Raw genomic sequence first — 25,588 nt, forward strand, 5'->3', positions numbered from 1 at the left:
GACCTCAAGTACATATATTAAAGTTTTAACCACTAGGCTAAGTTGTATTTAGTGTTATAAATATTATATTAATAAATGAAATTTTTTCTTACCCGGGGAATAACCCGGGCCTAATAACTAGTTAAACAATAAAAATGCGTGTGTTAAGACTCGAACCCATAACCTTTCCTTTGAGATACAAATACACTAATTAACCAAGTAATCTACAAGATCATATTGATTTTTTTTGTTGTAAGAAGAAGTAATTATGCTTTTTAAGTTGACACAGAATTTCGACTCCTACATTAATTGATTTATCAAGTGAATGAGTAAATGAGTAATATATTAATATATCATCATTTTACAAGTTATATTACCTATCAAGTTTTCGTTTACCATAATAGTGACAGTAAAACATCAAATCAACTTTGCTGCATTATAAAAATCTTTAAACGGGTCCACTAAACATTATGTTATGCTTAGCCTTTTACATAATAAAAAACACAATATTACCTATATTAAAGAATTTGAGAAAAATATATTGTAGTTAATTTCAATTAATCATGGGTAGGAACATAAATGGAACATGTCTTTATGACTTGAAAAATGATATTACAAACTTTATCGTGTCGAATCAACTAATTTGAAGGGCCCATCCAATATGATATGACTTTGCATGGGTAACTATTTGTCGTAAATATATAGACACTTAATTATAAACTTATATAAGACTAATAGGAGTGATCTTTTTAATAGAAAAAAATACTCTTTAGACCAGGAAAACCTTTTGTTCTAAATGGGTCATTTTTACTCATATACAAATGACTCAATAAACAACTATTCTTTGTTTAAAAATGACTTATTTTGACTTAAAAGAGTGACCCATTTTGTAAAAAGTGAATGATATCAAAATTAATTTATTAAAATCCGGTAATCAATACTAATTGAAAGTTATGAAGCATCAAACGTTCATCGCCTGTCTAAATATATATGCTGATATAATTCAACTAATTTCATTAAAAAAAATACCAAACAAATTATACGCAATGATCCTGGGCTTCGGCTTGGGCAACAACTAGTTAAAGAGTAAACATGGGAGAACATGGTTTGTTGTTGGAGTTAAACATCTAAACTCTAAAGTCTAAACCCAAAAAGAGAGAAAAAGAGGGGATGCAGCAGAGAAGATCTGCCGCCGGAAGGCCGTCGGGAACTGATGGCTCCGACTTTTCCTTTCGCATGGTCGTTGATTCCAGTATGCCCCTCCTCTCTCTCCTACATTCTTTCATTGCACTTTTCTTTACCATTCCAATTTTCTTCCATATATATGCAAAATTTGACCTTTTTTTCTCTGATTTTTTTTTTGTGTTATTGTTGAAATTTGATCAAAAGGGTACACAAAAGTGGCTAAAGGGAAGTCTCGTCTCTCTATTTTCCTCCTAATTCAGGTATCATTCATCATCTTTCTTCAGTTGTTAAAACTTGGTTTTGAATTCAGTAGTTAGAATTTAGAATAAGATGAAGTGGTATATACTTAAATAATTGGGAACTTTGATTATGGTTATGCTATAATTTTGTTGGGTTATTGAGTTGGTGTGGAATTTGTATCTGGATATGTCCTGCTTATGTGTTTAGTTAAGTATGTCATAGGAATTTGAATTGGAGAACGTTTGGGAACATGTGAAATTTAGTGTGAGTTATATGTGAATTTTACTTATTGCCCATTTAGATATACATACTGGTTAAAACTTAAAGCTTTTAGCTCTTTTTTTTGTAGGATTATTTAAGCTATTGATGCTTTTAGATATACATACTGGTGGAATATGCGGATTCCTGAAGGCATATTGGTGGAGTAGGGGAATTACGATCGCTTGTTAGTGTCCGAACGTTTACACTTCGTTTAGATCGGAGGATTTGGAGGAATGGGGTAGTTGGGGGGGGGGGGGGAGGTTTGCCTTTTGTTGGACATATAATGGGAGAGCAAAGGGAGGATAATTGCAGGGATCTCTTTATCTTCCCTTTCAGTGAACCGTATGAAAGATTTGCACTTCCATTGGTTTCTTTAGTTGTCCAAGCTTTTGGGGGTTAAAGTTATATTTGCAACATCAGCTAGTAAGATGGACTGATGGAGTGATATGCTTGTGAAGTTTCAGTTGCGTATCTGCCAGGAGTAGTCTAATGCCCTTACGGTCATTGCCAAATTTTATTTGATTTCTCTGTTAGGTAGGTAATTTGGTCCTTTTTGTGACTCAAATTTTGATTTGGTCTTGCAGGGACTTGTTTTATTAGCTGGTGTCTTTCTAATATTGTTACCGATGGTAAAAGGAGAAGATCCCAATGTGCTTGGCCTTTCATCAGTTATTCTCAGTTTTCTGTCTCTTGTCATTGGTGAATTAGGTCAGTATATTTATTTCTTATTGTGCATTGATGTGTTTCATATCAAGTGTATACGTACTTTGGTTCGTGAACTTATTTGAATCTTATCGATTACTTATGTTCTGAAGGCCGTAGACAAAGCCGATCAACGTTATTGAAGATTTACTTGATCATGTCATTTGTTGCAATGTTTCTCTCAGTAGCTTGTGCAATGAAGAGCAATCTCCTATTGGAGGTAATGGCCCTTTGTTTATAAAGAACATAAATCAGATAATTTTGCAGATCCTGAATTCCAGAATTGAACAATCTCTTTTTACACAGTAATTTTTTAAAGCAGCTTGTACATCAAGTCATCAACATTACTGTTAGTAGAATGCCTTTAGTAGCAACATTAATAGAATCTCAACAGTCAACATGCAAAAAATAGCAAATAAGAAATACATAGATTATGAAGGCTATTTTTTTTCTTGTTCCAAGAAATAACTGTAAATGAGGAGGCAATTTTTGTGTGAATCAATGCTAATTGTCAATATTCTCTAGTTCAAGGGTTGATGAAGTGAAGCGGGCTCTTTTATTAAGGATGCACCTATCAATATAAACTCCTCAGGAAGACATTCTTTTTAGCTTTGTGTCAATTTTTGTTCATTTTGTTTCCTGTGCGCCTTTCTTGTACCTAACTTTTAACTACGATAGAGATAGAGTTAAGACTATATTTTTTTTTAACAATTGACTATATCAATAAAATACAGCTGGTAAATGAGGATATGGTGTCAGCTAACGAATTTCATGCCAACAAATGTTGTTGGTTTGATTTTGTGTCGGATGGAAAATTAAGTGAAGTAGCTGTTGGGTAGCTATGTTTAACTCCATTACTCTAGAATGAACAGGGTGTAAGACACGCGTCGGAGAGAGATTAAGGAGTTTGATGATTCAGTTTTAGTGACTTTTATTATGGATAGTTTCGCAACTCATAGGGCTTACTTACGTAAAGTAATATAGAGTATTAGGATCAGTGAACTCTGATTGTCTGGGTTCCAAGGGCTTCTAGTGCCGATTTATACTTTTCATTGTCAGAATAGTATTTCCTATAAGCAGCAAGCTTGAAACACTTGTTTAGACACCTATATCTGGTTTTCAGGAACAAGAATATTTGTTCTTTTAACCTTATGTCTTATTAATGGTATCTAAATGGTATCTCTTTTCTGTTCTACTAAATTGGATTTGTTGGGAGCAGTAGGCATAACTTCTAAGCCAGTATTGGAAGATATGGCAATGGTGAATAGTTGGTATTTTTGGCATTGCTAGCAGAGTTTGATATCTTTGCCATCAAGGGAGTTGACAAACAGCTCATATATCCTGCAAAATGACCAGGTGTACCTGATTGGGAAAAATCTCTCTCTTTTTTTCACATCCTGTTTTGGGTTGTCTTATTTTGGTCTTTGCGGACACTGACTATCACCTTATTCCATAATATACATTGTGGCAGTAAGACATTTTAGTCTTTGATCTTCTAGAAAATCAATATGGACAATGCTATCGACTGGGGCAGTTGCTGTTTATATCAACAATATATTACGTCTTTATTGAGTAACTTTACCTGTGTGAATGGCATAAAAATGCTTTTGACTGAACGATTAGGCAAAACTATGGCAACTAGGTAAACATCCTTTGTGGAAAGACTTTAATTTTACCCCTTCTCCTCCTGCAGCCTTAGTGACGGGTTATTGCTGTAGCATTCACTGTAAAATGTAGAACTGAATTATACTAGGGCTCATAACGTTGAGCTTTCCGAATGATAGATTGGAAAATAATATTGCGCTATGCTTTGTGTGAGCTGTCACAATAGATATACATGTTAGTGTTGTAAGTATTAGGGCCTCATAGAGTTCTTTGTCGGAGATGCTTAGAAGAGCAGCAAGAAGCTTTTGTTGGACTGTTTTGGAAGATTATTTGTCATTGACCTTGCTCAAAGAGTTGAACTTCTATGGCTTGCTTTACTACTCATGCCTCCATCAAGGAGCTTTGCTTATTTTTACCAAACTTCACTTCGTTGTTGTAAAAACCATTGTATCCTATCCACTTCAATGCAGAGAGGTGGAAGATCCCACAAATCCATCTTTTTGAATGCGCGATCATTTATTCATATATATGAAAGAAGAACTTCAGATGAAAACTTTCTTTCTAAAAAAACTAATGCATACTGTCTTCGACCCAACATAAACTTTATCGATTTGGGAATGGAGATCAAGATAGTTGTTAAAAGTAGAAGAAACAATTGCTTGTGGTTAGTTAGAGAACCAGTTATTCAGATGGATAGAGAAAGAGGTTGATAGGATGGAGAGGAAAAAGAGGAAATACGTGAATAATAAACTTTACCCTAATAAGAGACAAAGTTTATGTTAAAATAAGGTAAAAACAGAATATGAAGTTTATTTTGGGACGGAGGAGGTAGAATCTTTAAGCAAACCATTGTCCTTATTTTCTGTTTTTTCCCTAGTGGTAAAGGTCTCTCTTGTACACCATGCTTTAAATTGTGTGCATTGATGAATCATCATGGTTTAACAACCTGAACACATCTATGCTAGAGTTTGGAGTATGCGGTGCTGGTATTCAAGGAGAAACGAAATAAAATGACATGAAACCTTCTGTATAAAGTCTTCATTTCTTACCAATCTGCTCATTTTTCTCGGTGAACTAGTAAAAGTTGTTGCTTTTCCTCTCCCCGACTGTTAAAATTCTTATGTTTGTGTGATCTTAAGGTTATTCAATGTCGGGTTGTTAATTGCTGGGAAAAACAAAGGGGTCTGCTCGTTGAAGCTTTTCATGTTTTCCTTGGTAACTTCCTCTTTACTTTTTTGCCTTTCACTACTTTACATTGACAAGTATGTCTAATCATTGATGATTTGTCTATGACCTAAATGTTACAGAAATGTTCGTGAAGATTTTCGCTGCAACTACAACATTATCTCTAATTCATAACATGTCTCCTCCCAAAAGATCATCTTGAGCCTCCATGTTTTACTAATGGATTTTTCTCTATAGAATCTTTCTGATTCTCAGAATTTTTAGTTCCCTTCAACTAGGTTTAAGGATCTCACCTAGAGCTCCAAAACCTTGTCATTTTGTATACTACATTGCTCAGAAGTGAAATGATATGTTTGTACCATTAATGTTTTGATTTGTTATTTGTGAAAGTGACAGTAATCATAATATCACTAAAGGCAAAGTTTAAAAAGAAACACATTATTCACAATTCTCCCTCATAGATTTATAATGTACTTCTACTGTCCTATACAGCAAGCTTATTAAGTACAAAAGCAACTGATACTATATCATCTGGTCTTGATATGAGTGGCGGATCTTGGGACATTAGCTACCGGGGGCCAAAAATTTTCTACAATAACATATATGAACATATAAAAATATAAAATATACGAATTTTATTTCCAAAGTCAATGTAAACAATTAAATTTAGATTACACCAAATATCATAGTAAATATATAGTATGTTGGTTAATTAGGTTGGTTAATGATAATATATACATTCTTTTTATTTAGATTGGTTAATGATAATTCATCCACTTCAATCAATGAGTGTAGCCCAACTCAACGAATACAAAGAAGTATGTTACAAACTAAATTATAAACTGATTTAAGAAAAAATACATACCTAATAGGTTAGTTGTAAGTGATTTCATAATATTTACGCTTTCCTTGAATAATATACTAATCACTTACAATTGTCAATTTTTCGTGGATTTTTTGTAAAAAACTACCTTATAAGTTCAGTTTTTTGCGAAAAACTACCTAATAAAAAAAATGTTGTGAAAAACTACCTAATAAAATTTTTTGTTGTAAAAGACTACCTTACACCGAAATTGGGGAGTTGACTCAAATTTCCGGTGTTGACCAAGTCACATGAGTTGCACATGTATTTTAAAAAACCCTAATTTAATATTTTTCCCAAATTTAATTTTCCCAATTTTAATCCCTTTCTCACCTACTTCTTTGCTGCTCTTCCATTACTTCGTCATTACTCGCTTGAAGGAAATCTTTGAATCATTGAATGGGGATTATTAATTAAGATTGTAAGTTTGTCTTTTTCTCTTTTACCAACAAATTTGTTTGTGTTTTCTTCTTCTTTTCGTTTTTTGTGATTTTTTTTGTCTTTTTCAATGGGTAAAGGTGGCTTTAGAGTTGGAAAGGAACCAAGCGTTAGCAAGTTCCAAATAGTCACAAGGCCCTGGTAATTGCAATAAATTAGATTAAGTGTTTGATTATTTTATTGCTTTATTAATTTTAAATTATTATTGCAATTTTAAAAACCTAGGTAAGTTGCAGTTTCTTAGGCGTGTAATTCTTGTTTGTTTTGCATCAGGTTTAATGGTGGAACAACCATAGATTATCCATGGTATAGATTAATGTCTCCTATTAACATAAATCTGTATTATGGTGGAAAATTTGTGACAAACTCAAAGAAAAAAACAACTTCTTATGTACCAGGGTCTGGAAGTTACTATGGCATTAGTTTGCACCCTAATGTTGAAGAAGTTTGTTACTTTGAGTTTGCAGATTGGATTAAAAATGGATTAAAATTCAAGAATGTTGGAAAAATTTGGTTTAAAAAGAAAGGATGCACACTATTTAATGGTAGGAAGGAAATAAAGGGTGATGCTGATATCCCTGAATTTCTAGAAGCTCCTGAAAAAAGTGGACGATACCATTTATATGTGACTCACTATGAAGATGGGGAAAGTGTGGATGGTGATGGTCAGGTTGGGGGATCAGAAAGTGGGTTAATGGAGCACATTTTTGAGGGTCAGTTAGCAAAAGGTCCACTTAATAAAGTAGATTCCAGCCATATACCCTCTCATAACCCTAGTTCTAAAAATACCAACCACATAAACTCACATAAACCTCCACCTTCATATGTTCCTAGCTCAAAACTGTCAAAAAAACAACCTTATAGTAGGTCAAATATAACCCCTAGATCTGCTAAATGGAAGAAGTTTGCTAATGAGTATCCATTTGTAGAAGGTGAGGGTGGATCAACAAAGGGTGGGTCAACAAATGGTGATATTGGGTCAGTTGATGGTTTTGATAAGGATGATAGTGATTTAGTATTAAGTGATGGGGATTATGAGGATGAGAGTGATGATGATATATTTGCTGAGAATGTGGATGAGGACATATATGAAAGTGTAACTAGGAACTTGGGTGGAAATAGTGGTCAACAAAAGACAATTGATCATGTTGAAGAAGAAGAAATAAACATTGAGTTGGCCAGTGATGAGGAGTTGAATGAATCTGATGATGAAGTATGCAGCTTGCCTGATTCTGATGATGAGCAAGGGGTACATTATCTAGTTTTTAACCCTACAGTAGACTTCAAAGGTAAGATCAAGTTGTATTTAGGTTTGAAATTTCCATCTAGTGCAATATTCAAGAAGGCATTGAGGTACCATGCCATTGACAACCAATACAACTACTACTTTTTGCACAATGGTAGCAAGAGAGTGAGTGTTTATTGTGTGAATAGGTGTGGTTGTGAGTGGAAGAAAAATAAAAGGGTTAAATGCACTTGTAAAGAAAAGAAAAAATGTAGGTTCAAGGTTCATTGCACAAAGGTTAAAGGCGAGGCTACGTTCCAAATCAAAAGTCTGAGGTTAGAACACAATTGTGGCAGGCAACACCAAAACAACAAAGTTACTTCAGAATATTTGGCTGAGAGATTTTTGGATGAATGGAGAGATACACCATCTTGGAAGCTAGTTGACTTTATGCAAAGAGCAAGGAGGGTAACTGGTGTTGAAATTGGATATTATAAGTGCTATTATGCTAGGCAAATTGCAATGAAGATGATTCATGGAGATGCAAGTGAACAATATGAGAGGGTATGGGACTATGCTGAGGCAATAAGAAAGTATAACCCTGGTTCTACAGCTGTGGTGAAGATAGTAGACACTGAAACCCCATTTCCTTGTTTCCAAAGAATGTACATATGCATGCAACCTTGTAAGGAAGGCTTCTTGGCAGGTTGTAGACCCATAATTGGGGTTGATGGTTGCCATTTGAGAGGGCCACATCCTGGAATATGCCTCACTGCAGTGGCTAAGGATGGAAATAACAACATTTTTCCAGTTGCTTGGGCCATCGTTGAAGTAGAAAATGGTGAAACTTGGGCATGGTTCTTGGATCTTCTCGTGAAGGATATTCAAAGTGTAGCAGATTCCGTGACTTGGGTTAGGGAAGGCAATCCCTCAGATATCACTTACATGTCTGACAGACAAAAGGTAAATTGTAACTTCCTACCAAATGTTTAATGTTGTTTAATTTTGCCTGATTTTTATACATAACTCAATTACCGTAGTTTTTTTCCAGGGTTTATTGGATGCCTTTAGTGCAGTTGTCCCAAATGCAGAGGTGAGATTTTGTTGTAGGCACATATGGGCCAACTTCAAAAGATCCTTCCCTGGAGAGTTATATAGACAATCTTTCTGGAAAGCAGCAAGAGCATCAACTAAGGTACATATATGATTTTTGATGTATTGATTGTTAATGTAGCGAGTATTGTATATGTTACTGAAACATGTGTTTAATTTTATATCAGTGGCATTTTGATTCTCAAATGGAGTCTATCAAGATGTTGTCACCTGAAGCATACAAATATCTTACTAATATTCCAGCTTGTCATTGGAGTAGGCATGCTTTTGCAACTAAGTCCAAGTCTGGTATGTTGCTTAATAATGCATGTGAGAGTTTTAATGGTGTACTGAGGGAGGCTAGAACAAAACCTATCTTATCCATGATGGAATGGATAAGAAGGTATGTTATGAAGAGGTGTAATGCAAAGAGAAATGGTTTAAAGAAATTTGAGGGTATAATTATGCCTTCCGTTGTGAAAATGATAGATAAGGCCAGTGAGCAAGTGAGAAATTGTGATGTTGCTCAAGCTGATGTACTTGAATTTGAGGTGGATCATTTGTCAACTGGAGAGACATATGTGGTGAATTTAATTAAGAAGACGTGTGGTTGTTACAAGTGGGATTTGCAAGGCATCCCTTGCTACCATGCTTTAGCATGCATAGTGAGGCAGAGGCTTAATATAGAAGATTTTGTGCATGAGGCATATCATGTGTCAACTTACTCTAAGACTTATGGTCCTTCTTTTCACCCTATGCCAGGACAGGATCAATGGCCTAAAACCTACCTCCCAAAACCTTTACCCCCACCTTATAGAAAGATGCCAGGTAGGCCTAAGCTAAAAAAAAGAATCAAAGAACCAGGTGAGGGAGAGGAGAGCCAATTGGTGATCAGGATCAAGAAGCAAAATAAATGTACCAATTGTGGTGGATTAGGCCACAACAAGAGGACATGCAAAAATCCAACAAAGCCACCATCAACTGATCCAACTATAAAGGGCGGGAGGCCAAAGAAACAAAGACATACATAGGTGAAGCAGTCTTCTGACAAGCAGTACTTCAACTGCCTCTATTGTATAACAACCAGTAGTAGTACAAACACCCAATCAAGTACAACTAACAACCTACAGCAACATCTCAAGCCAAGCAAGCACTTCTATTAATCCTTCATGCATTTTCCAAATAAGTATTACTGGCAGTTAGTAACTTAGTTTTTTCCTAGCTTTCTATTAACTCTTACGTTATTACAAGTACGAATATCCTCATGTATGGTTCAAAAGGAAGTTTTTTTTGTTGATGTAATCTCTGAAACAATTAGTTTTTGATGATGTTGAATTTCCTTAGTATTGCATTGAAGTACTAATTAAACACAAGAAAGTAATGCAATACATAGCTCAATTTGACAAAAAATTAACACTTACATTTCTCATAAAAGATGAAGATTAGACTAGTACATTAAATCTCCCATTACAAGAGCAATCTTAGCTAAATACGGGGGACCCGTCATCTACATTGGCGAATGGGTCATACACTCATACATAGGTGAACTTGGATATGTGCATCCAGGTACAGGGTTCAAATTGCAGCGATCACCCTGCATGAGATGGGTTGATTATCAGCTGAAATTAAAATTTTATTTTCGTACGAAATAAGGCTAAGAAATAAACTGCTACTTACATACTCCACAATCAGATTCACGATGATGGCGCATCTTCTTCTTTGCCTTTAACTAATTTTTTGTAAGATCTAAAAAAATCACAAGACCAACAATTTTTTCGTTGAACCAGTTTTTTTTAGAAGCAATGGAGAAGCTAGATGATGGAGAAAGGAAAATGGAAAGTGAATGAAGAGCCTGCACAACAATTCGAAAATGATGAAGCAAAAATTAAGAAAAAGAACGAAGATGAAATAGAAAGACATGAAATTTGATACCATTTTAGATGAAAGAGAAAGAGGAAAAGACAAGTTTACAGACCTTAGATTTCAATTATGAATCAAAGAAATTTTTCAAGGAAGTAATGTCAAAATAATGGAAGACCCGCTGAGAAGTAGGTGAGAGAGGGGATTAAAATTGGGGAAATTTGAGGAAAATGTTAAATTAGGGGTTCTTTAAAAGTACATGTGCAACTCATGTGACTTGGTCAACATCGGAAATTTGAGTCAACTCCCCAATTTCGGTATAAGGTAGTCTTTTACAACAAAAATTTTTTATTAGGTAGTTTTTCACAACATTTTTTTTATTAGGTAGTTTTTCGCAAAAAACTGAACTTATAAGGTAGTTTTTCGCAAAAAATCGTCTGAGTAATCAAACTGATATTTTTGCAATATTAATGTTACTTTTTTTTATAAAGTGAATAAACTATTCATATATAGTACTTATTGTTTTAATAAATATTTAGAAGGAGCACATGATCAATTAAATTAAGTTTACATTATTTATCGAAGTGGCCGCAATAACTTAGTAATTGAAAATAAAATAAACAAAATCTAAGTTTAATTGATAGTTTATCAATTGAAAAAAATTAAAATAATGCTATAATCAATTCAATAAAGCAAAAGCAATACCTTTAATAAATCATTGATGTGCTGTCAAAAAAAACTTCAAAACTTCTCCAAGTAATTGTGGTCATGCGGCAGACATGTGAGAGTTTAAAAATGACTATGAGCAGAAGTAAACAGGTAATTCTTTGGGAAACGTGCATGACGTGGAGTTTCTTGTTCTGGCTGAACCTTTTGGGTAGTTCCGCACTACTGTCTCAAGTTATGTGCATTGGGCTTTTTGCTTATTGGGCTAAATATTATGTGAACGCATGAGACTGTTTAATTTTTTCCCCAAGATCTTTCAGGGGCCAGGCCCAGTCCTGCCCCTGAAAAGATCCGCCTCTAAATTGATTGATATCATATTTCTTCCGTTCTTAAAATAGTTCTGTTTTCGCACTTCTTGGATCGATAAATCTGGGGCATCTGTTTCTATCCTTCTGTTGAGTACATTCCTTGCAATAATGGGCATCTGAGATGCCAACAACTCAACAGATAACGCATCTTCCTTGAAATGATCCATGGTTGCTTTCTGTGTAAACTCGAACAAGCGTGCATGGGTGAATATACGAATCACAGATTAAATATTTTCCTTTAGACCTCTCATAACCGACTAATAGTAATGGCAATGCCTGATTGCTTCTGGCTTATGATAAGATCAGGCTGGTGCTTTGCCATGGCTTCCTAACCAAAAGTAGTATAGAAACCTAGCATTATGAATATCATCTATGTTTATGATACAGCAAATAAGGTCTTTTTATCGCATATGCGTTTGCATCGTACTTGTGCAAGACCAAGTTTAATGATACTCCTTATCAAAGGAAATAACTCTGTAAATTTGTAGTATATGGTGCAACTTATATACCCATTTTATTGGGGAAGAGTCTAAAATTTGTGCATCCATTTATATTAGAGGTTATTATGGATAAAATCCTCTAACAATGTACGCATTTACATAGAAGAGAAATTAAGCTTGGGCTCAGGACCTTCTGAAACCGAAAAGAAAGCTCTAATCACTAGGCTATCCCTCACTCTTGATTAGATATATATTTTATTACATCACTTATAATCCAAAATACATGTGGCATGTTTCTATAACTCAACATTATAATATGACGCGATTACGCGAATTAGTTGAGTCATGCCAACTCTGCCTACAAGCAATCGCTAAAAGTAGTTAGTGAAATTAGAATATACTTCCCATAAGTCCATAACATCTTTCCTCAACTAAATATCACCAATTTTCAAACTACCACATATTTGCATAAAGACTTTTGATAGTCTATATTCAATTATTGACAAAAAAACAAGATGTTACTTTCACATTTGAAACTTTTGATAATCTATATTCAACTAATAAATGCTGCTGAAAAAATTAACTAGAAAAAGTTCATCAACAATCACACCAAACTAGTTGTGCAATTTAATTCTAGCTAATTGAGCATGGATGAAGCATAATCATTGATCAAAGCCAAGGAGTTGCTAGTAAGATGACAAATATTGACAATTCTCCCTCTTACAACACTCTTTAACTTTCCATCCATGGCCTCTCCTCCACTAGATCCATCCATACAAGTGTCTTCATCAGTCAATGCAGCACTAACCCAAGTTTGTATGTTATTGATTTTGAGACCAAGTTTCTTGCTACCTTTAATATGAAACATCTCCATGATGGATTCTTGAAGTTCATATATAGCATCATTTAGCTCTTCCAAACAGTCCCTTAAGGCACCTGCTTCGGATGGTCGTATCCCGGGGCCATTCGACATCCGAGAAATCATGTCTGTGGTGGTCCTCGTGGTGGTTAAGGTTACCGAGAGGGCGGCATTAGCCAGTTTTTCAGGGCTTGTTTGAATGACATTTGTGTAGGTTGAAAGGGAATTATAGCATAGCTCAGGGTAAAGTGTTGCCTTGCATGATGTTTTTAAGAAATCTGTGTATGTTGGAGTGATTGTTGTTGGACGTTGTGTTGCTAAGATTGGGCTGATTTGTGATGTAATGCAAAGCATGCTGAAGAATGCAATACAATGTGTTGGAGAATATAATCTTTTCATCATAATGTATGATTTTAATTTCTTTGTGACTTTTAAGTTTTAGTGTTGGGATGATGAAAATTCGTGAAAATGGTTCATAACTTCATTCAATTTATAGGAGAGTTCGGCAATATAGGCGATTTAAAACATAATAAAAGATTTGAGATATTTTTGTATGAGGCTCAAGTAGATGGATCCTAAATATATAAAGATATTGGTGAAATTAAAAGTATCATATATCATAACGATAAATAATGGAGTCTTAAATTTTATAATGTGAAACGAATTTGAGATGATAAACATTTTAGAAGTCTTAATCAATAGAAAAAGGGCATGTAAATGTAAGCACAAATTAGAGAGTCATATGCGAATATCTTACTTTTAACTATTCAAAATTTAGGTCATATGCTGGATTTATTAACAAAAGTTACAAATTCTGAGTGATACCCTTTAATTAGTTAAATTAGCCTTAGCACGCGTGCGAAGTAGTTTATGAAGTTAAATTATTGCTATTTATATCTAACTTTTATAGTGAAAAATATTATTATTGAAAATAAAAATGATGTTTACTGCCAACTACCAAGGGTAATTGGAGCATATTATATTTCCACAATATTTCACAAGCATATTGTTATTGAGGGAGCTCTTCTTCTTTTTTTATGCTAGGTGTGTGTGTATAAGTAAATTGTGATAATTATTAGTTGCCGACTTGTTGTGGTCAGTATTAGATTTGTAACGATGTTGTTGTGCTTGGATATTTACCTTGATCATCCCAAAAGTTGCAACTGTCTCATGTTGTGCGCAGTAAGACAACAATTTCGAGATTTCGGAGTTATGATTGATAATGTGCCAATTATGTGTGATAATACAAGTGCTATAAACATCTCAAAAAATCCTGTTCAACATTCACGCACCAAACACATAGAATTAAGATATCACTTTTTGCGTGATCATGTCGAAAAAGGCTAGCATTGACACCTCTGTCACACCTCATTACACATGCTTTATGTCACAACTTGAGAAATACACTGAACCAAGATCACTTAAAGAAGATATTAGAGAGTCAAATGAATGAAGAATTGAGTATACTTGAACTGAACAATACATGGGAAATCACATACCTTATCGAAGGAAAAACACTCATTGGTTGTAAATGGTTGTACATAATCAAGTATAGTCTTGATGGCAGCATTGAAAAACATAAGTCAAGGCTATTTATCTTAGGAAATAAATAGGAATTTGGAGAGGATTATGCTGAGACATTTTCCCTTGTGGCAAAAATGACCACAACAAGATCTCTTGTAATCTTGTTGTAGCATCTATAAATGACTGCCATGAGTGCTTTTCTTCATGCCGACTTAGAAGAAAATGTTTATATGAAATTACCACGTGGATAAAGTTACAAAGTTGATAAAATTCAAGTTCTGCCTAAGGGGATCACTTTGAAATACCAATGAGAACTCAAAAAGTGTGTAAATTGATCGAATCTCTGTATGGTTTAAAACATACAGGGACCAAGGCAGTGGTTCTTCAAGCTATGTTCAGCCCTCACACATCATGGCTTCACTCAGTATAAGTGTGACTATTCCCAATTTACAAAGGTCACTAAAGGAAGACTAACAATCTTAGTGTATGTTGATGACCAGACACTGATCTCACAGACATTCAACACCTAAAGACTTTCTCTGCTCTCATTTTACCATGAAAGACATGGGAAATTGAGATATTTCCTTGGTATAGAGGTGTATAGAACTCAAAATGACATGTTTCTCTCCTAGAGAAAATACATTGAAGATCTTCTCAAAGACTACAAACTTCACAACTTTAGAGCTCTCAAGCTTCCCATGGACTCTCACATCAAACTCCACCAATGACTGTGGAGATGTGTTAAGCAACCCATTGGTGTACCAACAACTTATTGGTAATCTCATCTACTTGACAATTACAATACCCGACAAAGCATATAATGTCCATGTCTTGAGTCAATTTATGCACAAACCTAAATTTGTGCCTCTTCAAGCTGTTATAAGAATGCTCAAGTATCTTTCAGGCACCTCTGGTTAAGGAATTCTCCTCACCAATCAATCTCAGACTCATCTCAGTGCTTACTGTGACTAGGTAGGATGTCTAGTCACTAGAAGGTCCACATCAGGATTCTGTATTCTTTTGGGAGGTTTTCCTATATCTTGGAAAGAAAAAAGATAATTTGTTATTGTCGGAAGCAGTGTCAGAAGATGAGTACATGTCAATGGCTCTGACCATTTTGTGAAGTCATGTGGCTCAGACAACTCATCAAAAATCTAGGGATCAAGTAAACTACCAGTATTTTTATCTACTGTGATGATCAACATCTCTGGTTATTATAGCTACAAACCCAATGCATCATGAGAAGATCAAACATGTCGATATTGATTTCCATTTCATCATAGACAAGATATTAAAGGCATCATATCTCCCTCATATGTTCCTACCTCTCAACAGCTTGCTGATGTATTTACCAAGCCACTTCCTGTCAATCAGCACCAGACAATGTTACACAAGATGGGAGTTCATAAACTCTCCTCACTCTCATCTTGAGGGGGATTATTATTGAAGGAAGCAGGCTTATTAAGGCTCTTTTAGGCCCAACTCATCTATTTTATCCTCGGCAACTATATGTTTTGCCTGCTAGTAAAATTCTAAAAGTATTTTGTCTGCTAGATGCTAGTAAATGATTGGTTGTAATTAATCCTCTTAGGCTTTTGTGTCATGTAGTATATATTATGGACTGTTGTCCAGGCTTGAGGGTCGTGATAGTTTTTTACAAAGAATGTAAGATAAACACCTGAAGAATGGATGAAAGTTGGAGCCTTGATGAGAGAAATAATCTTATACTGTCAAAACACTACCTAGCTGAACACCATTATTTTTCTTAATTAGTTTGACTCAGTTATTTTTGACTCAGTTTTGACTGTGTCAAAACACTAAAAGCTAATATAAAAGCGTGTGAGCTCCTGGAGTTTTGGGCTGATCCAACTGCTATAAAGATTGGATGATAAATGATATAAAGTAATGATTAATTAGATTAGAGTAAGAGAAAGGAAAACTATTTTTTTTTGCATTTTGGACTCTTGTTATATAATATCTTTTGTTGGATTTAACGCTGGAAAAGGTCTTGCCTCCTTCTCAATAAAAGTCTCACATTGCTTGTGGGAGGGAATAGTCCCTTACTTTATATATTCCCTTCTTCCTATTCTTATTGAGTTGGTACTTGAGATGTTTTTGTGGTTGGATATCATGTATGGGTTTGGGCTTGCTATCACACACGCGTGCGTCGCCCGCCCGGGCCAGGGCCATGGGGAATAAACTTAACTATCGTTTTGACTGTTACAATATTTATGGGCAATCCCTTAATATCCTCCCCGGTTTTACTACCTTTTGTTTTTGCCTAATTTCTTCCTATAAAGTCAGTGCTTTATAATTAGTTCAAACACACAAAATCAGTAGGTTGATAAATACCAGACAAAAAGTGTAACAAAATTACAAATGGGATTTAACAACTGTAGTTCACTGTTCACTATCACCTTTTAAATGATCTGTTATGATTTATTGTTCAGGGTAAATGTGTAATATGAAAAACTTATCTTTTTATAAGAGGTTATATGAGAAACTTCAACACATAAAAAACCAAATCTAGTAGTATAAAGTTGTTATTATATTTTCCCCTCAAAACAAAAAGTAGTTATTAGTTTAAATCATCTTAAAACAAAACTGTGGCTTAATAACGAGGGAGTACAATTTTTTTTTTTTGAGGGAGTATAATTTTTAAACAATCGTGACTTATTAGAACGTTGCACCGTGAATCCATGAGTCATGTCCTGCATGGCCATCTAAGTTTATTATCGTATTTGATATGCATAAACTTTATGTACATTATATCATGTGCATGATAATATCGTTATGCAATAGAACACGTTAGTTTAGATGAAATTGTTGTAGCATATCAGCCCATGCTCATTGGGTTATAACTTACAAGTGCTACTTATATACGGCTCTGTTTGGAAAAATATTTTAGCTATCTTAAATGATGAGGTGTTAACATATTTTAGGCGCTAAAATGATTAGTATTGTTTGGGGAGTATCTAAAATTAAATTTTAGGTGGCTAAAATGACTTAAACGATAAGTTAAAAAATTTACCTTTTCAAATCAGGTGACTGAAATTTTGGAAAATCTTTCCAAAATTTTGACAACTGATTTTGGCAAAATAATTTATCAACTTAATAAACTAATTTTGCCAAACAATTAACTAATCAGTTTCAGCTTTATCTTATCAGTTTTAGTTTATTTTCAGCTAGTAATGTTAAACAGAGCCACTAACTATTCCATAAATTTAGAGAAATAGTTAAATATTGCATATTCTTTTTATTTCACAATATTTTTACCCAATTTCTTTATCACAATCATTTTTAATTCACAATTTTTACTCTTAATATCTTCAATCATGAATTAATTTACGTTATACAATGTTAACACTTAAAAAATACATATTAAAATATATATATATATATATATATTATTATAATAATATTATAATATTATATATATATATAGATATATAGAAGTGAGTTCATATGAGAATGCATACTTATATGAGAAATGAGAATGAATTTTACACGCTATAACTCTTGTGAATAAGTGATGTAATTCTAATGAAAAAATGATGTAACTCCAAAAACAAAATATTTGAAAAAAAAAAATCAAAAAAAACAATTTTTTTTTTGAATTCAAATTTTTTAAGAGGGATATAACTCTAATGAACAAGTGTTGTAACTCTAATCCAATCGTGTGGTTGAGATTCATTCTCATTTCTCATGTAAGGAGCATTCTCATGTGATCTTGCCCCTATATATATATAATTATATATATATATATATATATATATATATATATATTATATAATATATATATATATATATAAATATATATATAATATCTTATAAAAAGTCAAAATTTGATCACGTTTACAGTAAATACTTTTCTCACTAACCGTCAGATAGCACCATAATAAAAATTTATAAAGGGCTTCCTCACTTATAATAACCCATTAAATAAATGAAAAAAAATTGGTCTTAACACAACAAATTATGGCACGAGTGCACCCATCGTCACCAACTTTGGGCATGTTCGGCAAAAGTAGTTGTTGGCTATTGGAATAGCTGTCAGCTCTTTGGGTAGCTGTTAGCTGTCGGCTAGTAGTTGTTAGCTCTTAACTGTGAAATTAACTGTTTACAATATAAGTGTTCGGTAAAAGTAGTTGTTATGCTTATATATGATAAAAATAACATATTTTTTAATTATAATATTCATTATAATTATATGATTATTTACTATATGGTTAAATCAAATGTTTATATTATGAACACAATGCAATATTTTCTTGTCATAACTGATAAATTTTAGTTGGATTTTGCGACTCTTAATATGATATATATTCAAATGTATACACTTTATAAAAACTAAAACCATCCTGTAAGGAATAAAATATGAAAAATTAAAATTATTTCCAATAATTCAATAATGTTGTATAGCTCTCCAAATAAATCAAATATAGCTGCAAAGGAGAAGTAATAGCTCCTGAATATATGATATTATGTTAATCCCAAATTTTTATCCTTAAAAAGTGAGAATTTTTTTCTTTAAAAAAAATATAAAAAAAGTAGAATGCTACTTACAGAAACTAAATACTATAAAATATAACATTTGGGGAAAGCTATCCAAAAGCTACTTGAAGGGCTTGTTCTCCCTAGCTTATTTTCAGTTCAGTTCAGTTCAGTTCAGATCAGTTCAGTTCAGTTCAGTTCAGATCAGTTCAGACCAGTTCAGTTCAGCTCTTGACAATACTTTTACTCTCACATATCACTATTTATTTCAGTTCAGTTCAATTCAGTTCAGTTCAATCCAGTTCAGTTCAGTTCAGTTCAGTTCAGTTGTTTTATGCCGAAGAGAACAGGCCCGAAATTCCAACAGCTACTCCAACCTCTACTATGCCAAACACTTAATTAGTGTTTTGATATAGTCAAAACGCTAAAAGCTAGTGCAAAAGTTGTTGCCAAATAGGCCCTTTGTCTAGTAGCCAAAACACGATAAACTATTGGCCTAGGTGCAGCGAGTGTCATAAATGATGCCGGATCTAAGTTTTCTCAATACATGCTCACATGACTTAGGCTTTCATTTAATAAAAATATAAGATATATGGAAGAAAGAAAAAGGGGAAAATGAAAAAATATGTAGTATGGATTCCCGGTCGCCTGCAAAAAATGTTAGCTCCAGCATCATTTATGACATTCACTACACCAAAGCCAATATATGTTGTGGTGTTTTGGCTACTAGTCAAGGTATGTTTGATTCAACTTATTTTGTCTGATTTTATATTATCTTATCTGAACTTATTTTATCTTATCTTATCTTATTTTTTCTAAAATGAGTGAAGATAAATGAACATTTATCTTATCTGATCTGATATGAACTTGTCTTATCTGATCTTATCTTATCTTATCTGATCTTTTTCTATCTTATATTATTTATTCTGAAATAATTTGAAATAAATTGAACATAACAGAGCCTCAAAGTTGTCGGTGTTTAGTGCACTCGCGTCATAATTTGTGGTGTTGAGTCTAATTTTGCCTAAATAAATTGGTAGAGAGAGAATCAATAAATGTTCAGTTATTTCTCAGTATTTCATGAAGTTGTTTATCACAGTGGGCAAATCATAATTTTTCAAAAAAAATTCCTACACAGAGAAATTATTATAACGTATATTTAATTTTATTTGAATTATTTCACCATGTATAAGATAATAACTTTTAGTAATTTTTTCTAATATGCAATTAAAGATATAACTCATTTGAGAACACAAAAAAAAAAAAAAAAAATGTATGTGTATATGATTGCGTTGTATTAACAAGAAATATGGATAATGTGATAGAAGAAGTAATTATATTTGATTGAGAGGTGTCAACAGTTTTTTTCACTTGAAAGTTGTAACTCGCCAAAGTGATAAAGAGAGGATCAGAGTCAGCGACGCCTTATGGCTGGTTAGAGCATACCGTGCCATACGAAGTTACCAACATATAAACTTCAAATCAAAAAGTTCTAGTAGTCTGGATAAGATATGATTAGTTAGAATTCTAACCGTATACCATACTTTGGAAAATGACTTTGGTTCGTTACATTAAGGTTATCTTGCTTGCATACCTATTAGCGGGGTAATACTTTCTTAATTGTATAAGAAAACCCCATTACATACTACATCATCAACTAGTGATTCAATAAGTTTTTGTTAGGTTGATTCTACGTCATTATGCATGTTACAAAATAAGTTATGGTGTGATATGTTACACTCAAAACACACTCATCTAATTAAAATTTTGTCTTTTAATGTAGCCAAACATCCAAATATTGTGTTTGATTAATAGTTCATTGTCCAGCTAGAAAAACTACCTACTTTAAGTAGCTTTTTCCTTTGACTTTTGATTGGCCTAAGAATTGTACTTTTTTTTGCATAAACTATTGATAAACAAACTATTATAACTAACTCAAACAATCAATACAAACAGCTAACAAATACAAACGCCAATATCATCAGTTGGTGAAACAAGTTAAGTGATGAGCATGCTAACAACAACTTGTTAAACAGTACATTCAAGACATATCATGTTAGTTGATATATATGATAGATTGAGAAAGAATTAAAGATGGAAGTAATGAAGATTTGCAATCCTTGCTTCCTGTCATTTACAGAAAGTTTTGCTAAAGAAACTCAGTTGATTATTTTTTTTTTAAAAAGTTGAGCTCCAAACTTTGGGCCCCCAAAATTTCAAGGTCCTGTGCCATCGGGCTGGTTGCACACCCTTATGGCTGGGCCTGTGATAGAATAAATATATGTATATGTATAATAGTTATGGAAATCAACCTGTAATTTACGTGATGCGCTAGCTTCACGGGTACACATCTATGATGGTGTTATGACTACTTTCATGTGTGAATTAGCTAGGAAAAATACCGTTAATTGTAACCTTGATAGTTTTTTTCAATTACAACCTTAAACAAGTGAACCACATCGTACGTACTATTAACTTTTGTGTCCTACATTGCATATAAGAATTTGTACATAAGAATTTAATCAAAACTAATACCATGCTCTTAAACAAATGATGTGCATTTGACAATTATAACATTCACTGACTAATTAAGATTTTGTATTTCTCGTAGCACTTCACAAATATTAGTAAGATATTATTTCATATCATCATATTAATTAATTTCTTGTTCTTGGTCAAGTACATGAAAACTGTAGTAATCCCAAATAGAAATTAAGAAGACATATAGGTCGTTTGTTTCTACAAGTTTCGTAATCTTACATGAAAGATAAAAGTGCATGAATCAAAATTAAACACTAATATATATATCTTCACGTAACTTTTTCCCAAAAGACCATATGCATGTTAGAAAGTCGAAAACTACTACCTCAATCAGCAATTCCTCCTAGGTAGAGGCCAGGTTATAAAAACAGTCCTCTAGCAACATAAGATTCACATCCCATATATCACAAAAATCATCTTTTCGTATGCATATTAAGCAAAACCTTATAAACTATTTAGCTCAAAGTTCTAAAGAAAAATGGCCTCAAATTTTGTGGTGCATTTTCTTTTCATATCTTCATTATCTCTAGCAACATCATCAACCTTCGCCAATAATGGCATAAATTGGTGGTGCAACCAAACCCCAAATCCTAACCCATGCAAATATTTTATGAGCCATGACCTCAAACCCAAACACAAAGCCGATTTCAAAAAAATGATGATCCAAATCGCTTTAGACCGCACTCGTTTCTCACACAACCAAACAAAAGAGCTCATACATAAGCTTAAAAATAATGAGCATGACAAGGTCGCATGGGCCGATTGTTTAACCCTTTATGAGAACACAATCTCTGAACTAAACAAAACCTTAAACCCTACCAAAAAATATCGTACCGAGTTTGATAAACAAACATGGCTAAGCACTGCTTTAACAAACCTTGAAACATGTAAATCCGAGTTATTTGATCAGCTAGGTCACGTCCTTGATTTTATTCCACCACATATTTACAACAATGTGTCTGAGTTGATTAGCAATGGCTTAGCCATGCACAACAAATTGGCTATCCCTCAAACACAAACATACAAACTAGGGTTTCCTACATGGGTCACTAGACGCGATAGGAAGCTATTACAATCGTCTTCTACAAAAGCTGCGAACCTAGTGGTGGCTAAAGATGGATCAGGAAATTTTAAGACTATTCGCGAGGCCCTTGATGCCGCAGCAAAGAGGACGAGAAGTAGTGGAAGATTTGTAATCCACATTAAGAGTGGTGTGTATGCAGAATACCTTCGTATTGGTACAGATTTGAAGAATATTATGCTAGTAGGTGATGGTATGGAAAGTACAATTATTACTGGCAATAGAAGCAAGGGAGGAGGTTTCACTATTTTTACCTCCGCAACTGTTGGTAAGAAATTCATGATTCTCTATACTTGTCCACCTTATTAAGTACAACTAGTTATTAGGCTCGGGCTATGCCCCAGGTAAGAAATGAAAAAATTTATTTATTAATATAATATTTTGTGATAATTATACCAAATACAACTTAGTCTAGTGGTTAACACTTTAGTGTATGCACGCGTTTTAATATATTTGTATAGATAGATAGATACTAGTTATGTAAGAAAATTACCCATATATATATATGTGTGTCATATCATAGCTAATAAGCACTGCTTGGCCTAGTGGTATAGGTTTGGCCTCATTATTCAAGGTCATGTAATCAAACCCCACTAGAAGCTCTTTAGGGGGTGAGGTTTCCCTTACCGTATCCCCTCTCTCCCAAAAAATATGACCTGCAAACCTGATTAGTTAAACCAGAGCAAGATATTAGTTCATGCAGTAGGATTATTATTCATCTTACCTACGGCCTACCTATAAAAAATATAAGTGTCATAGTTAGCCAGAAAATATTACATATTGTTAATTATATTATCACATATTCATAGTTTTCTAACCAAAACCCCCCACCCCACCCCACCCCAAAAAAAAAAAAAAAACTATTACAGCTATAAAAATGGCTGACTTATATATATCTACCTAAAAGGTTTCTTTTTATACAAAACTTCCCCTAAAAGAGTGTTGCCATATAATTCTTCATATACTGTTGAAATCCATTAAATGCCCACTTGTAAGTGTGTCATATTGGAGAAAGGGAAGAGAATAAACCACTTTAATTATAAGATTAGGAGTTACTCCTCCTATCACCAATTGGTTTTAGGATGGAACCTCCTAGCTTGTAAGTGGGCTAAACTCTCCTCCTCCTTATTGGGTCACCCAGGCACATTTACATATAATCTAAAAAATTAACATGGTATCAGAGCCCGGGTTGCGGGTCTCGTCTAAACTAGGTATTTGATTGCTACTAGATAAGGATTTACCTCGATAGGATGTCCAACCCCTAAGAGGATTATTGCTCTGACCTTTCTAGTTAGCTCTGAATTTCTAAGGACACTCACAAGTGAGGGAGTGTGTTGAAACTCATTAAATGCCCACTTGTGAGTGTCCCACATTAGAGAAAGGGGAGAGAATAAACCACTTTATAAGATTAGGAGTTACTCCTCTTATCACCAATTGATTTTAGGATGAACCTCCTAACTTATAAGTGGGCTAAATTCTCCTCCTCCTTATTGAGTCACCTGAGCCCATTTTCATATAATCTAAAAATCTAGGTGTAATACGTACAGATCAGTCTAACTTTAGGTGGCATGACTTAGGCTATGTTCAGTTCACCTTATTTTTGCTTATTTCAGATCTAACCAGATCAGATCAGAAAAAATAAGTTCAGATCAGATCAGTTCAGATTTTGCTTATATTTAAAAATCATTATATCTTTCATAACATATTAGTAAAAATTATAATAATTGAATATTAATAAAGTACTCATTGAGACGAATCAAACAAGACCCCACATGACTATATTTTTTCTTATATATTGAGAAAAATCTAAAAAATAAGATCTTGTAATCAGATCAGTTCAGATCAGATCAGATCAGATTAGAAAAAATAAGTTCAGATCAGATCAGATAAGTTCAGATGAGAAAATTTCAGATGAACTAAACATAGCTTTACATATGACACACATATTTGATATTATCAACACATTGAACATGTTTCATAATCAATTAAGTTGGTTTTTGTTATCTTTTATTAAAAGACGTTAGTTATTCTTTTACTTACAAAAGCAATAACACATGTGAATTAATTTCATCAACGAACTAAACTTGATTTTAACTTTCAGCTGTAACGAGTGATGGATTCATAGCTCGTGATATAACCTTTCGCAACACTGCCGGGCCACAGAATAACCAAGCAGTTGCACTTCGTGTAGGCTCTGACCTCTCAGTCTTCTACAAATGTGGTTTTGAAGGATACCAAGACACACTTTATGCACATTCACAAAGACAATTTTACAGAGAATGTAACATTTATGGCACTATTGATTTTATCTTTGGTAATGCAGCATCAATATTTCAAAATTGCAACATATTTGTTAGGAAACCTCTTTCTTCACAAAAAAATGTTGTCACAGCCCAAGGAAGAACTGATCCTAATCAAAATACAGGCATTATTATACAAAAATCGCGCATCGCGCCATCATCGGACCTTAAACCTGTTATATCATCATTCCCAACCTACTTAGGACGACCATGGAAGAAATATTCACGTACCATATTTATGGAGAATTTTCTTGATAGCTTTATAAATCCATCTGGTTGGTTAAAATGGGATGGTAGTAAATTTGCACCTAATACATTATTTTATGGTGAATATAAAAATTATGGGCCTGGATCTTCAACAAGTGAAAGAGTGAATTGGGGTGGATACAAGATTTTTACTAGTGTTGCTCAAGTTTCTCAGTTTTCAGTGGCAAATTTTATTGGAGGTCAATCTTGGTTACCAGCTGCTGGAGTTCCTTTCAGTAGTGGAATTTAAGTTTAATTTAGCATATATATTCTTGTATCATATGTATGGCTTGACATTTAACTAGCAATAAAAAGAGAAAAAATCAAAAGCTAAGTACCATGTAAAACGTTGTTAGATAATAAATAAAGAAAGTGACCTTTGTGTAATTTGCTTAACTTTTGATATTTTTCATATAAAGAATACCTAGTCAAACC

The 25,588-nt window shown here is 33.6% G+C and overlaps 3 protein-coding genes and 1 pseudogene across 3 annotated transcripts; 2 read left to right on the forward strand and 2 right to left on the reverse strand.

The window, feature by feature from the left end:
• The first annotated feature begins 276 nt into the window (after window positions 1-276).
• On the forward strand, window positions 277-10,133 carry LOC104888683 (hypothetical protein). The gene is made up of 9 exons (XM_010673716.4): window positions 277-1,231; window positions 1,369-1,424; window positions 2,250-2,373; window positions 2,481-2,587; window positions 5,112-5,187; window positions 5,280-6,598; window positions 6,731-8,645; window positions 8,734-8,877; window positions 8,963-10,133. The coding sequence occupies exons 6-9, from the start codon at window positions 6,528-6,530 to the stop codon at window positions 9,803-9,805; spliced, it is 2,973 nt and encodes a 990-aa protein (XP_010672018.2). The 5' UTR covers window positions 277-1,231; window positions 1,369-1,424; window positions 2,250-2,373; window positions 2,481-2,587; window positions 5,112-5,187; window positions 5,280-6,527; the 3' UTR covers window positions 9,806-10,133.
• A 1,439-nt stretch (window positions 10,134-11,572) lies between these two features.
• LOC104888702 (PHD finger-like domain-containing protein 5A) lies at window positions 11,573-11,990 on the reverse strand (annotated as a pseudogene).
• A 689-nt stretch (window positions 11,991-12,679) lies between these two features.
• LOC104888684 (21 kDa protein) lies at window positions 12,680-13,445 on the reverse strand. Its single transcript, XM_010673717.4, has one exon. The coding sequence runs from the start codon at window positions 13,367-13,369 to the stop codon at window positions 12,746-12,748; it is 624 nt and encodes a 207-aa protein (XP_010672019.3). The 5' UTR covers window positions 13,370-13,445; the 3' UTR covers window positions 12,680-12,745.
• Window positions 13,446-21,967: 8,522 nt separating this feature from the next.
• On the forward strand, window positions 21,968-25,588 carry LOC104888685 (pectinesterase). Its single transcript, XM_010673720.3, has 2 exons — window positions 21,968-22,875; window positions 24,709-25,588. Exons 1-2 carry the CDS (start codon window positions 22,005-22,007, stop codon window positions 25,401-25,403), a joined length of 1,566 nt encoding a protein of 521 aa, XP_010672022.1. The 5' UTR covers window positions 21,968-22,004; the 3' UTR covers window positions 25,404-25,588.

The sequence above is a fragment of the Beta vulgaris genome, chromosome 3 (assembly GCF_026745355.1).
Source record: "Beta vulgaris subsp. vulgaris cultivar EL10 chromosome 3, EL10.2, whole genome shotgun sequence".
Classification (NCBI taxonomy): Eukaryota; Viridiplantae; Streptophyta; class Magnoliopsida; order Caryophyllales; family Amaranthaceae; genus Beta; species Beta vulgaris.

Excerpts from the sequence above, each read along its gene's own strand:
- LOC104888683 (XM_010673716.4), top strand. The coding sequence starts at position 6,528 with ATGGGTAAAGGTGGCTTTAGAGTTGGAAAGGAACCAAGCGTTAGCAAG. Across the intron at positions 8,646-8,733 it reads ACATGTCTGACAGACAAAAG|GGTTTATTGGATGCCTTTAG; the intron begins GTAAATTGTAAC and ends GTTTTTTTCCAG. Across the intron at positions 8,878-8,962 it reads CAGCAAGAGCATCAACTAAG|TGGCATTTTGATTCTCAAAT; the intron begins GTACATATATGA and ends ATTTTATATCAG.
- LOC104888684 (XM_010673717.4), bottom strand. The coding sequence starts at position 13,369 with ATGATGAAAAGATTATATTCTCCAACACATTGTATTGCATTCTTCAGC.
- LOC104888685 (XM_010673720.3), top strand. The coding sequence starts at position 22,005 with ATGGCCTCAAATTTTGTGGTGCATTTTCTTTTCATATCTTCATTATCT. Across the intron at positions 22,876-24,708 it reads TTTTACCTCCGCAACTGTTG|CTGTAACGAGTGATGGATTC; the intron begins GTAAGAAATTCA and ends TTTAACTTTCAG.